Below are 15,028 nucleotides of genomic sequence, written 5' to 3'. Positions count from 1 at the left end.
GGGAGCCTTAAAATTGTCAATGAGGAATGTCAGATGTGTCTCTGCGTGTAGCCTAAACACTAAACCAAGTTTTGAAACTGACATAGGCTTCTTGAAAAAATAGGCTTGTTGCCATAAAAAATAGAGAGAGAGAGAGAGAGAGAGAGAGAGAGATCCCACTGAGTGAAACATATTTTATCTGTTCTATAGGACTATTTATACTTTTATAATAGCCTGCTAAAATCACTACAGATCAATAGTCAGAACTCACAACATGGGTCATGGAGATTTCTAACAATTCAGTTTGGGGAGGCTAATGATGAGTTTTGACTTCAAGTGTGAAAAAGGGTCCATAAGGGTCTTAGCCTAGGCCTATGGCAGTGGTTCACTAATTGCTCGTTCAAATAGATCAATTAGCGTAATGACCCCTGAAATAGGTCTATAGGACTGTTCTCGTTGGGCACCAGCGTATATGCATGCTGCTTGCGGTTACATAACGTACTGAAAACGCCTCTGACAACCTTTTACTGTCTATGCTGAAAACACCCAGAGCCGTAGCTCTGAAAACACTGATAATACCACGCCCCCTAGTGGTTGATTCAATATGGCAGCCCAATCAGTATAATTCCCATTTTATCTATCTATCTATCTATCTATCTATCTATCTATCTCCTACCTACCTGTCTACCTACACATACAGATAGATAGATAGATAGATAGATAGATAGATAGATATATAGATACTTTATTGATCCCCAGGGGAAATTCAAGGAAAAATAAGACCACATAAGAGCACAATCGTCTTTTTTATGGTCAAGAGACTCTGTTCCAATCCGAGATTCCAAAAATCTATGTGCTTTGCTTACAGTTATTCATCAAGCTGTGTCTTGTAACACAAGTTGTCTGGTGACATAATGATATGTCAAAAATATAAACGCCACCCATTTCCGGATGTAGCGTCACATTCTGAAGTTACTGCTCGCAATATCCCAAAATAAGAGATCAACTTTTCAATCTGGATAGTATAATATATGACAGTAACTTATCTTCCATCTTCCTGGGTATTTCTATTAACAATTAACCTTAAAACATATTTAACGTGTAATTTAATTTGGCCATATATTTTTAATAAATCTCACCCACGGCTTTTATTATGAAAATCAAAACGACATTCTTGTTGTTACCTCAACAGTTGGCGGTAAGGTGGGCAAGGCAAGCTGACAACGAATGTTATTGGTGCTGCGTTGAGGTGAGTAATTAATTCACATTTCTCTAGTTTTAATGTTTGCAAAGGACCTACCATAATGAAGACGGGAGGGATTCTGATGTGGTTAACATAGTTACCTCACCAGCCTCGTAGTTATCATTTTGGGCGTATGGGTAGCTATCGTTGTCGTTAGCTAAATGGGACATTGTAGCCTCTGCAGACTATGTAGCAGTAGCTAGCCAGATATACTAGATGTGATATGCTAACTAGTAACAATTAGGTTGTGTCCTGCCCATTTTTTTTTATTTATTTCTACTTTTTAAAGCCTTTTAACTTGAGCTGTGAGCTGATGGGAGCTCACTGTCTAGGTAGATTGTACACCCAATACAATATATTGTATCACATTGTTTGATTGTGAGAGCTATTACCTTGATGGGATGCAATAAGTGATGTAGGCCTACTGTATGTTGTCATTGCAGCTCGTGAACAGTCATGAGTGAGTTTAGAATACACCATGACGTGAATGAGCTCCTGAGTCTCCTGCATGTTCGAGGAGGGGATGGAGCCGAAGTTTACATCGATTTACTGCAGAAGAATAGGACTCCCTACGTCACCACCACCGTCTCAGCACACAGTGCCAAGGTATGCAACAAATGCATCAAACGTTTTGTTTATTCAGTTACCATACTCTGGACGTCAATGTCTGATGGACTCGTGCATATCTTACAGGTTAAGATAGCGGAGTATTCCAAAACACCAGAAGATTTTCTGAAGAAATATGAGGAACTCAAGTCAAAGAATGTGCGGAACCTTGATCCACTTGTTTACCTTCTGTCAAAGCTCACGGAAGACAAAGAGGTAACCTACTGTTCCTCTCATACACATCCTGTGCACATCACTATTTTGTTTAAATAAAAAAATAAATAAGTGAGTGAATTTCATTTATGAACACATTCCTTGCAGACGTTGCAGTACTTGCAACAAAATGCCAAGGAAAGGACAGAGATGTCAGCGAACGCCTCAGCGGCGACCAGCTCAACGTTCACTATCCCTCAGACCAGCACAAAGATGTCCATGCAGGAGTTGGAGGAACTGCGCAAGAAGCTGGGCAATGTCACTGCCAGCTCTAACGTACCACAGGTACTGGGATGTTCATGTCAGTAAAAGGATGGCGTAGGTAGTGTAAAGCAAGATGCAGGTCATAGTGGCACACATTATAAATAGTCGTCCTATTCATCTTGATATTCAGTTGTCCTTGAATAACAATAATATCAATATGCAGTGTGAATAAAAAATAAATGTGCTTTTTGGTTGACCAGTCTGCAGAGGTAACTCGGAAAATGCTAAGGGACAAACACAACAAGAAGAATCCCACTCAGCCCATCCCCGTGTTTCCTAATTGGGTGTACGACAGGCCTGCCCTCATTGGGGATTTCATCACTGGCACCACGCCTGTTGGAGACCAAGCACCACCCATTGGTAAATGTTCCTCTGCTCCCACAGTTCCTGTATCCCCTGTGTACTATGTTTATGTTTATGTTTATGCATTTAGCTGATGCTTTTATCCAAAGCGACTTACAGATACAAATTACAGGTGGAAATCTCCCTGGAGCAACTTTTTAAGGGTTAAGTGCCTCACTCTAGGGCACAGCGGTGGCAGCTGGGAATTGAACCCGCTTTTTTTGTGGCTACAGCATGCTAGTCGAGTTCCTTAACCACTTCACTACCACCACCGCTACTGTAGTGTAGCCTGTAAGAGTCACTCCTGTGAGAGTTCAGGAAGCCTTCCCATGAATTATCATTGTGAGCTTCTCATCCTCAGGAACTTTCATTGTGAGCTTCTCACCCTTAGGAACTTTATCATTGTGAGATTCTTCATCCTCAGGGACTTTATCATTGTGAGCTTCTTCATCCTCAGGTACGATTCCACTCACTGCCCAAGAGCAAGCGTTGGTGGAGGACCTGCTCTTCGTTCTGATTGGCGTGGACGGGCGTGACATCACTGCGCAGCCTGTGCTGGGCAGGCAGAGCCGCTCCTTCATCGTGGATACCTCTTTGGACATGTCAATCAAAGAGCTGGTAAACCGCATCCTACCGGTTGCCTCCTGCTACTCGACCATCACACGGTGAGTAACGCATCCAGACTGTTGTACTGGTTTGTTATTATGCAGCGGAAAAAAGCTTTCTAGCTTTATTGTGTTAATTTAATTGATTGTCAACTAGTTAATCACCATCAATCAGTTAATCAATTTGCATAATATTTTAAGGAAAATACCTCATGCCAATGCCAAAGTTTGCTTTACTTTAGCAAAGCATACTGGTTCAAAGCTTGTATCAAATTGCCATTTCCACGTGACTGATGACGTCAAAATCTTCGAGCAGACGGGCAGGAATAATATGGGAAGGGAATGGGATGGGAATGACCAGTGCTTTCCCCTCTAGTTTGTGACTCTACCAAACTGTTCTGCCGTTTCTCAGTGTTTTGCAGTCTATGCAGTCATTCATCTGTGCCCTTGTTCCATCCAATGAAACCCTTTTGCAAACACGCCCACATAAAGAAACTTGGAGTTGGACTTAAGTTGTTTGAAATGAAAAAGGAAAATTGAAACCCTGCCAGCCAGGATGTTTTTTTTTTAATATACTATATATAGTTTTATAATGGCTATGTGTATGTTGCCGGACCCTGCTGCCGCCTTTTCAGATTAAATTTTTTTTTCCAACCCTGTGGATTTATAGTTTTTTTTATTTTTAATCCATAGCGAATAACTGGTTATGTTTTTTTTTTTCTTTTCATCCATCTGCCTGCATTAACACAACGGTGGTACCGTTGGGGACTCCGCACACAGCTTCACGGAGGAGCGTTCGTCGTTTGAGTACGGCCAGGTGAACCACGCACTGACGGCGGCCATGCGGATGCTGATGAAGGAGTACCTGATCCTGGTGACGCAGCTGGAGCACCTCCACCGGCAGGGCCTGCTCTCGCTGCAGAAGCTCTGGTTCTACATCCAGCCCACCATGCGCACCATGGAGATCCTCGCCTCCATCGGTGAGATGAGCGAGATCGGACGAGGGAGATCAGTGGGGTCTGGAGTCCCTTCTTGGGCATGCAGAGTGGGATGGGGTGGGGGCGTTGTTCATTGGTGTTAATATGTTAGTGATAAACTTACGCACTTTAATAAGCTTACTATTAGCAAGGGGAATGCTTTGAAATTGACCCATCCGTCTAACAGTGCTCATCCTTTCCTCCTGTGGTTTCTCTGTATGAACAGAGTCTGATGTCTGGAGTCCCTTCTTGGGCATGCAGGGTGGGATGGGGTGGGGGCGTTGTTCATTGGTCGTTAATATGTTAGTTATTAAACTCCTACGGTGTTTAATTTGTTCATTTGCTGAAAGAAGCTTTCTGTTCAAATTAAAAGAACCCCCATTAAGATGAACTGGTTCTGACCCTGTTTCATTTGTCAAACTTTGATAAACTTACGCACTTTAATAAGCTTACTATTAGCAAGGGGAATGCTTTGAAATTGACCCATCCGTCTAACAGTGCTCCTCCTTTCCTCCTGTGGTTTCTCTTTATGAACAGCGACGTCAGTGGAGAAGGGGGATTGCATGGGCGGCTCGACGCTGAGTCTCCTCCATGACCGCACGTTTAACTACACGGGGGACAGCCAGGCGCAGGAGCTCTGTCTGTACCTCACTAAAGCGGCCAGCGTGCCCTACTTTGAGATCCTGGAGAAGTGGGTCTACCGGGGCATCATCAAAGATCCTTACAGGTGATGTCCGTGGCTGGGTACTGTTACTGAATTACACAGTTGGGAACGTAAAACCATATTGTACTGGCTGCCTACTCAGTGTTTCCCACAGAATTGAATTCTATTCTATTCTAATTCAGCATTCTATTTGTGGTGGTAGGTTTGCAGAATTAACTCGAATGCAACAGTTTTTAACAAATTAGTGCAGCGCGGTTTTGATTCCAACCAGATTCAAGCACAATTTAGTACAGCCAGGAAAATCATTGTGTGGTGGTCAATGTTGATATTGTGGTGGGCTGCCACAAATAAGTCAATGTATGGGAAACACTGCTACTCCATTTTTATTATGTTGTTATTATTATTATTATTATTATTATTATTATTAGTAGTAGTAGTAGTAGTAGTAGTATAAGTTATACTAGCTTGCAGACGTTTACAGAGACGGGAGTGGAGACATTTTCTTTAATATCACTGTCTAGTTTGTGCAGTTTTAGCACTTGCAGTTACCCTGGAAGTCGTTTGACCCTCATTTACACCTTCTGATGATGAAATTTACTGAATAAGTAATCATAAGATTATATTGTAACTATTACACAAGCTCAATATAGCATTTATTGCACCAAATTGTAAGTAATCAGCAAAGATGTATAATTGGTTTGAATTCCACCTTGAAAGAGTTTCATAGTTTTTACAGCATTATTCTATTAACTGTTAGTATAGGTGCAAAAATATATATTGATGTCTGAGTTGAATTTGGCGTTTTACCCTGTCTGAGGTGTTTTTCTTCTCCACAAGTGAGTTCATGGTGGAGGAGCATGAGCTTCAGAAAGAGAAGATTCAGGAGGACTATAATGACAAATACTGGGACCAACGCTACACTATAATCCAGCATCGAATCCCTTCTTTCCTGCAAAAGATGGCTGACAAGATACTCAGTACAGGTCTGTGGATCTGTTGGTTGAGTTTGTGTGATTTGAGTTTATTGATGACAGAGGTGCTTCCTTTTAAGATATTAAATGCTGGGGGAAAAGAAGAACAGTAACATTGATTGGGTTTCTTTTATTAAGATGTATGTGTGTATTGCATAATGTTGGATAAAGAGTTAAAGTAGACTGATACGGTATTTAGCAAATGCTTTTATCCAAAGCAACACAAACTCACAATGGCGGAAATCGGACCCGGATTGTCCGATTGTCAGTCGATGACTGTACCGCTGGTCCACCATGACTGCAAAGAGCGTCTGAGCGTCTGTGAAATAAGTGAAAAATTAACCAACGATGTTGTTTTCTGGTGCAGGCAAGTATCTGAATGTAGTCCGAGAGTGTGGCCGAGACGTCACGTGTCCAGACGCCAAAGAGGTCCTCTACACCCTGAAGGAGCGGGCATACGTGGAACAGATTGAAAAGGCGTACAACTACGCCAGCAAGGTGCTGCTGGACTTCCTCTTGGAGGAGAAGGAGCTTGTGTCGCGCTTGAGGTGAGACAAGAGAGCGTAGGAATAACAGTAATGATAATCATTTTTATTTAAATAGCGCCTCTCTCAAATCCAAGGTCGCTTAACAGAGTAGAAACTATGACCGCAATTCCAACAGACCATAATTGACAAGAGAGACAGAGGTACATTCAAATTTGCAAACGTTTGCAAACAAGGTACTGTTTGCCTTGGGTTTTTGGCGAATGTTTGCAAACACTCTGAGCAAACAGTCTGAGAACATTCAGTGGAGCGCAGAATGTCATCTAAAGTTTGAAATGGAAAATTCAGTAACACTTTACTTGACAGTATCGACATAAGAGTGACATAACACTGTCATGGACATATGACACTGATGACACATGAACCCTAATCCTAACCCTAACTTGTTATGACAAAAACCGAATGTCACTTAAAACAGAAGCGTTATGTCATAAACATTTATGACTTGTTTATGACACATTCATGACAGTGTCATGTCACTTTTATTTCGATACTGTCAAGTAAAGTGTAACCGAAAATTCTATATTTAGTCATACCCTGTGTTTGGAACTTTCACCCACTCATCATATACTGTAGTTGTTCACTACGTAGTGAGTGAGTGAATGTTTGGGACACAGTGGTGGAAACCTATGTAGCTACATGGCTTACAAGGAAATATCAACTAGAACGGCTACTGCTCTGTCCCTCTTCTCACTAGACTACTGAACTCAAACTATTAACTGAAGGTTGAGTGACTGGTGGCCATTTTCTGATTGATTCATCTTTTCCTTTATTTCTGTGCACTAGGTCCATAAAACACTACTTCCTGATGGACAAAGGCGATTTCTTCGTCCACTTCATGGACCTGACTGAAGAGGAGCTGAAGAAGCCTGTTGATGACATCATCCCTCCTCGGCTGGAAGCTCTTTTGGAGTTAGCCCTCCGCATGAGCACCGCAAACACGGATCCGTTCAAAGATGACCTAAAGGTAAGCCGCGCGGAACGTTTTTAGATCTTTCTGCCTTTGATGGCAGAACAAGGGAATGCAGATGGCTTTGGTCTGTAAAATTCAGACAGGAAGAGAATTAATGAATTGGTGAGATTCGTTGTTCTTTGTTTGATCTGATAACATCAATGTCCTAATGGTCATGCCTTTTACTGTCTATTGATGAGGAGAAGTACTTGTTACACTTTGTTTACCTATCACCCAGCTGATCGAAACAAAAATGAAACGTTCAAGCAGACAATGTATAATACAGAATCATCAAAATGACATTCACCACAATGACTGTATACATAGATGGACAGTGCATTGTCCATTAAAAGTGAAGCCATGGGAAGATTCTACAGAACTTAAAGCACAAGAGACTTTCTAATGTGACACAGCACTCAAAGAATCTCCCATAGAAATGTCTGGGGTTAGGGAGTAGCGAGCTAGCTCTCTGTTTTGTTTGAACAAACAAACAACAAAAGTGACGTTGCCCAACAACTTGGAGCACCTTTTTTTTAAAAGAAATGTAAGTATATTTGGGCTTTTTATGCATCTAATCAGATAGAATAGTGGAGAATGACAGGAAGCGAGTGGGAGAGAGAGTTGGGGTGGGATCCGGAAAGGACCACGGGGCGGGAATCGAACCTGGGTCGCCGGCGTACGGTGCAAGTGCCCCAGCCAGTTGCGCCACGGCTGGAGCCCATTTAGAGCTTGTTTAACTGAATGGAGAACACTCACTCCCAGCTGAACCCCTCTTCTCCACTCCACTCCGCCCACAGATCGACCTGATGCAGCATGACGTGATCACTCAGCTGCTCCGCGTGCTGGCCATCGAGACCAAGCAGGAGAAGGCCCTCATCAACGCCGACCCCACCGAGGTGTCCCTGTCCGGCCTCGAGGCCTTCTCCTTCGACTACATCGTCAAGTGGCCTCTCTCGCTCATCATCAACAGGTAACCAACGATACGCAGTTTGGTAGAGCGGTCGCGCGCCCCATCCCACCTTTCTTTAAGGCCAGGTGCTGGACAAAGGTATACGAACATAAAACAGAAGAGGGAATGTCGTCCGCACTCCGGAGTCAAGCTTCCAAATATTTCAATTAAAACTGTTTGCCTGAAGAAGACCCAGAGGGGTCGAAACATTGTTGGTTTCAATGAAAAATGTTGGGAGCTCTTTTGTTAACTGACGATACGTACCTGTAGCTTGGGTTCAGAACATCCCTCTCGTTACTTACATAGTGCATAACCACCATATTCACTGTATACAATCCTATGTGGTGAATGAGTGGGTGCTCCTAATACATGGATACAGGGATTATTTTGGATACTTTGTTTTATTTTGAGATCATTTGTTTTATTTTGTACAGCACTTTGGTCAGTGAAAGCTGTGTTTAAATCTGGAGGTTTATTTTGACTTGGGTTTCCATGGGTAAATACCGTACTACGTAATTATAACATTGTAATTTACGGCTCATGGTAGAGGCTGAGGATATAGTCATTCTGTTGTATTAGACTGCTGGTTGCTGGTTGTACTAAATGAATTACAAGTGTGTTAAAGACTTTTAATGAAACATGTAGTGTTGTGTATATAAAAAACAATAATGTCTATTTTTTTTGCTTTGCCTCGGAACAGGAAAGCACTGACGCGCTACCAGATGCTGTTCAGACACATATTTTACTGTAAGCACGTGGAGCGGCTGCTCTGCAACGTCTGGATCAGCAACAAGATGGCCAAGCAGTTCTCCCTGCACTCGGCCAAATGGTGAGAGAGACACTTATCGTCGTCTTAGTCCTGTACAGGTTTTTAGAGCAATCCAATGGTTCCAGTGTTTTTTTTTGTTGCTACTGGGCTCCCCAGCATTTGTATTTTACACAATTGCCATAAATACCACTAAAGGCTTGCACGGACGGTACACTATTACAAGTTAGTTTACCATCAAAATGACATTGAAGCTGTTGTATGAGGGTTAAAAACTTGCATTGGATGTCTTTAATCATTGCAGATGTGTTGTTTGTCTTTTTGTTGTCCTAGTACATCTTGCATATATTACTTTAAAGAATAACTCATTTATTATTTTTCTCTCTCTCCATTTCCCTCTCTTTCTTTCTCTCTCTCTCTCTCTCTCTCTCTCTCTTTCTCTCTCTCTTTCTCTTTTCTTTCTGTAGGTTTTCCACTGCGTTTGCTCTCAGGCAGCGCATGCTCAACTTTGTGCAGAACATCCAGTACTACATGATGTTCGAGGTCATGGAGCCCACCTGGCACATCATGGAGAACAACCTCAAATCAGTGAGTCTCTCTCTACCATCACATACGCTCACAAACCATCCCTTAAATCAGTGAGATTCTTCCATCACATCCGCTCACAAACCATCCTCAAATCAGTGAGTCTCTCTACCATCACATACGCTCACAAACCATCCTCAAATCAGTGAGTCTCTCTCTACCATCACATACGCTCACAAACCATCCTCAAATCAGCGAGACTGTACCATCACAAACGCTCACAAACCATCGTCAAATCAGTGAGTGAGTCTGCTCAAAGCTACTTCACACAAAGGCCTTTGGAAGAGAGGTTACCCAAATATACAAGCCAGTGAGACTGACACTCAGAGCAGTAGGGTAGATTTGGACAAAGTACTGACCACAGTAACTCCAAATCAGATCCAAATCTGAGTTTTTGTAGACAGGGGATTGTAACTCTTGTCAGTAAGTCATTGACCAAACAGGCCACGTAAGAGAATTTAATGTCACCACACTTGGATGAACACTCATCTGGCTTTTAAAATGCGTCACCTGTTTCATTTCATTTTTTGCTGTGCTTTTGTGTGGTGAAGGTTGTTGTGAGTCTGTCAGTGTTCACTGTGAAGTGGAATTTTGTGACGATCTACATGGAACAGTTTGTCCAGCAGGGGGCTCCATTTCCCCATGTGTTAGGAAAGAGATAATGGCATCATTACTCTGTCCTCCCTGTTCACTCTCTCCTCTGTCTTTTTCTTCTTTTCTCTCTCTCCTCTGTCTTTCTCTTCTCTCTCTGTCTTTCTCTCTCTCTCTCTCTCTCTCTCTCTCTCTCTCTCTCTCTCTCTCTCTCTCTCTCTCTCTCTCTCTCTTCTTACTCTTCCTCCAGGCATCAAACATTGATGATGTCCTATGCCACCACACTAGTTTCCTAGACAACTGTCTGAAGGACTGCATGCTGACCAACCCGGAGCTGCTGAAGATCTTCTCCAAGCTCATGTCTGTGTGCGTCATGTTCACAAACTGTATGCAGGTCAGTGGCATCAAATCAAATCCTATTGATGCTATCTGTGTTACAGTGCGGTGTACCTAATACAGTTATCAGGATCAGAGTTCTAAGTGGAGTGTTATGAAACTGGATAGCAGTTGTGATATGCTGTACTAAATAGAGTAGCAAAGCCATGACGTAGCATTGTCAAAGCATCAATTTCGCTGGATCTAAACAAATCAATCTAACTATAATAGTCACCATAGTGGTGGCTTTCTTAATCTATTTCAATAATTTTACAACGTTTCCAAGACTATTATTTTTATAACGTTTCCAAGACTAGTATATTTTTTTACACTGTAGGAATCACATACTACAACATAAACTTCATATCAACACGATCAAATTTGTAACTACAGACTTTCATTTTAGCATGGGTTTCCTCCATAAAAGAGACCTGCATGTAACTTCATGGTTTTAACAGTGTATTTGTCTTCTGTATGATTCATTCTGTGTGTGTGTGTGCGCGTGTGTGTGCGTGTGTGTGCGTGTGTGTGTGTGTGTGTGTGTGTGTGTGTGTGTGTGTGTGTGTGTGTGTGTGTGTGTGTGTGTACGTTTCCCTACAGACGTTCACCCTCAGCATGCGTCTGGATGGAGAGATGAACCGCCTGAGTAGAGAAGCTCCGTCTACCCAGAGTGAGCGTGCTGAGGAGGCAGAGAAGAAGAAGCAGGCCTCTAAGGTATTCAGAACACACACACACCAACACATGCGCACGCAGACACACACACACACACACACACACACACCAACACACGCGCACACAGACAGACACACACCATTACACACACACACACCATCACACACACACACACATACTGTACATACACACACACACACACCCACGAGGCATTCAATCTTTAAACCCATTCCGTCTGACTTTCCTCACCATTTGTATTCAGGTGACGTCAAGTCACTGGCAGTTGGTTACTAGTGGGCTTTCCTGACTTTTGTTTACTGCTGGTTGCCCTGGAAGCGGCTGTTTGGTTAATCAAACAGTCCAAGTCCAAATCTGATGTGGCACCATCAATTGACCTAACCTCCATTTTAACTAATAATCTCCAATGTTAAATAGTTTTGTCCACTTTGAGGAATGTTAATATAAGTATTTACCACAGAATAAAGTGTTAGTGTGTTAAAGTGTTAGTGTGTTAGTGTAATCTGTGTAGTTATAGCTGATTATGAGTAAGCCTCAGCTGGAAGTGAAAACAGGAAGTTGTATATCTCATGCCATGTCCAGTTTGTGGCGGAGCACATGGAGGCGCTGCAGTCGGACGCGGGCTTCGAGGCGACCATCGGCAAGTTCGACAGCAACTTCAGCACCATGCTCCTGGACCTGCTGGACAAGCTGAGCATCTACAGCACCAACGACTGCGAGCACAGCATGATCAACATCATCTACCGGTGCGTGACCACAGATGGGTGGGGGGGGGAGCGGTTATGGCCCAATCCCAAAGTATAATTATAAGTATATATACTCTTTTGATCCCATGAGGGAAATTTGGTCTCTGCATTTATCCCAATCCGTGAATTAGTGAAACACACTCAGCACACAGTGTACACACAGTGAGGTGAAGCACACACTAATCCTGGTGCAGTGAGCTGCCTGCAACAACAGCGGCGCTCGGGGAGCAGTGAGGGGTTAGGTGCCTTGCTCAAGGGCACTTCAGCCGTGCCTACTGGTCGGGGTTCGAACCAGCAACCCTCCGGTTACAAGTCCAGAGTGCTAACCAGGAGGCCACGGCTGCCCCTCCGGGCTCACAGGGCTTCTACACACATTTGTGTTCCGTCAATGCATGCTAGTGGGTGTTCCCGACGGTAGCTATGCGAATGACTTGAAGTATAACCGTAATTTGATTGGCTGGTGCCGTCCGTCGATTGGCTTGATTGGCCGGTGCCGTCTGTCGGTGCAGCAGCAGCTGAACTTCTCAACGCGAGCAGCGGGAGAAACGCGACAACGGACCCACAATTCAGTTGGGCAACGGATGACGTAAGCCCACGTAAAGTGGACGGGATGTGTCTCCAGCACAACAACGCACGCAACTGTGTGTAGGAGCCGACAGACTCACAGACTTTGCTGTGCGTTCTCGCGAAATTCGTAAGGGCTTAGGACTGTCCCAATGTCGCATATCAAATGGTGTGAGTGTTTGAGTACACACTTACCGAGCCCTTTTCCGTGAGTCTGCATTGTGCAGACTTCACTAAAGGGAATTACCCACAGTTCAAAGCATTGTGACGTTTACCGCGGAGACCATAGAGAAAATTACGACACACGTGCATGGTGCACGTGTCAGCAACGTCTTTATTATTAAACATCGTGAAGTGCCGTCACAGTCCCATTTCTACCTATCTGAGCCCATGTGGCCTCACACACTCACTCACCTAGCACCTGAGATCAAAGTCTTAGTCCTCAGGGCTCACTTGATTGGCCCTATCTACCGGTGCGTGGCAACGGACAGGGTGGGGGAGGGGAGTGGTCATCTACCGGTGCTTTTAAAAGTGGTTGCCAGCTTGGCAACCAGACATGAGGTTTTGGTTGCCATCATTAATGGCCTGTTATGTTTTTGCGTACTAAAATAATAATAACACTAGTTAGTGTTTAGACACACATTTGGATTTATTTCACCTTTATTTCACATAGCTTATTTCATAACAGGAATAGAGGAAAAAGAGATAATACATATAATGTGGCCCTTCACAAAAAAAAAAAAAAAAAACTAAAAAGAACTAACTAGTAATTTGCAACTGTAGTATAGTGAGATTTCTATAGTAGTTCTATGCAGGGGTGTAGTGGTAAAAAAAGAGAGGTGGGTAAACTATAAGGAGCATAGTGCAGTCCACTATAAGTGCAGTCCACTATAAGTGCAGTCCACTATAAGGTGCATAGTGCAGTCCACTATAAGGAGCATAGTGCAGTCCACTATAAGGAGCATAGTGCAGTCCACTATAAGTGCAGTCCAATATAAGGAGCATAGTGCAGTCCACTATAAGGAGCATAGTGCAGTCCACTATAAGGAGCATAGTGCAGTCCACTATAAGTGCAGTCCAATATAAGGAGCATAGTGCAGTCCACTATAAGGAGCATAGTGCAGTCCACTATAAGGAGCATAGTGCAGTCCACTATAAGGAGCATAGTGCAGTCCACTATAAGTGCAGTCCACTATAAGGAGCATAGTGCAGTCCACTATAAGTGCAGTCCACTATAAGGAGCATAGTGCAGTCCACTATAAGGAGCATAGTGCAGTCCACTATAAGGAGCATAGTGCAGTCCACTATAAGGAGCATAGTGCAGTCCACTATAAGGAGCATAGTGCAGTCCACTATAAGGTGCATAGTGCAGTCCACTATAAGGAGCATAGTGCAGTCCACTATAAGTGCAGTCCACTATAAGTGCAGTCCACTATAAGGTGCACAGTGCAGTCCACTATAAGGAGCATAGTGCAGTCCACTATAAGGAGCATAGTGCAGTCCACTATAAGTGCAGTCCACTATAAGGAGCATAGTGCAGTCCACTATAAGGTGCATAGTGCAGTCCACTATAAGTGCAGTCCACTATAAGGAGCATAGTGCAGTCCACTATAAGGTGCATAGTCGGGTCGTTCTCAGTGGCAAGTGCATGTCAGCCCCTTCAACTGAGAACAAGTCTCAACTAAAAATGAAAATAATAAGGAGCATGAGGATAATTGAGAAACAAATGTTGCGATGTAATACAGACAGTTTTTGTTGCAATGTAATAGACATTTTTTGTTGCAGTGTAATTGTAATTTTTCAGTGTGCCTGGTTTTCTGCCATAAGACAGACAGTCTTGTGTGAGACATGTGTGCTGACCGCATTCTTTTCTCGTCGCAGGTTGGATTTCAACGGCTTCTACACCGAGCGCTTGGAGAAGATGGCTATCGAGCGGAGTCAGAAAGCCGCTGCGTGACGTCACCCTGTTGTCTTAAAATGACAAACATCTGCATCTGCATCATAGCCAGGTGTCGGCCTCGTTGTAGCACTTCGACTTTCTTTATTTCATCCCTCTACAGAATGCCTGTAAAGAGCAGCAGTCGCTCTCCATTTTGTTCCGAAACTGTGTGAACCTTTGTCTAATCGATGAAGTGACTTGACTGTTGATGGTTCTGATGATGTTCTGGACTGGAGTGGACTGCAAAGCACTGATGTTATGCTTTTGTTACAAACATAACAAAACTCCTATTTAAACTTGTCTTACAAAAAAAAAAAAAAAAAAAAAACAATAACATTGAGAGTGAATGCACTCGTTTGAATTCCTTGAAAGTGTATTATGTAACTGTTGTTTATAAACGCCCCTTGCTTCTTTCCTCAACCTGGCCCCTTAATAAAGACTTATGAGAAAAAAAAGAAAGAA

General features: G+C 43.1%; 1 protein-coding gene across 1 annotated transcript; it reads left to right on the top strand.

Moving 5' to 3' along the window:
* Positions 1 to 1,152: 1,152 nt before the first annotated feature.
* tubgcp2 (tubulin, gamma complex associated protein 2) lies at positions 1,153 to 15,012 on the top strand. Its single transcript, XM_048233309.1, has 18 exons — positions 1,153 to 1,228; positions 1,666 to 1,828; positions 1,916 to 2,044; positions 2,150 to 2,326; positions 2,506 to 2,665; positions 3,105 to 3,312; positions 4,033 to 4,232; positions 4,767 to 4,956; positions 5,731 to 5,876; positions 6,232 to 6,412; positions 7,196 to 7,376; positions 8,159 to 8,331; positions 9,011 to 9,139; positions 9,544 to 9,664; positions 10,503 to 10,646; positions 11,228 to 11,341; positions 11,900 to 12,063; positions 14,509 to 15,012. Exons 2-18 carry the CDS (start codon positions 1,679 to 1,681, stop codon positions 14,582 to 14,584), a joined length of 2,643 nt encoding a protein of 880 aa, XP_048089266.1. The 5' UTR covers positions 1,153 to 1,228; positions 1,666 to 1,678; the 3' UTR covers positions 14,585 to 15,012.
* Positions 15,013 to 15,028: the final 16 nt, after the last annotated feature.

Source organism: Alosa alosa, chromosome 22 (assembly GCF_017589495.1).
Source record: "Alosa alosa isolate M-15738 ecotype Scorff River chromosome 22, AALO_Geno_1.1, whole genome shotgun sequence".
In the NCBI taxonomy this organism is placed as follows: Eukaryota; Metazoa; Chordata; class Actinopteri; order Clupeiformes; family Clupeidae; genus Alosa; species Alosa alosa.
This window is presented reverse-complemented; position numbering and strand designations above follow the sequence as displayed.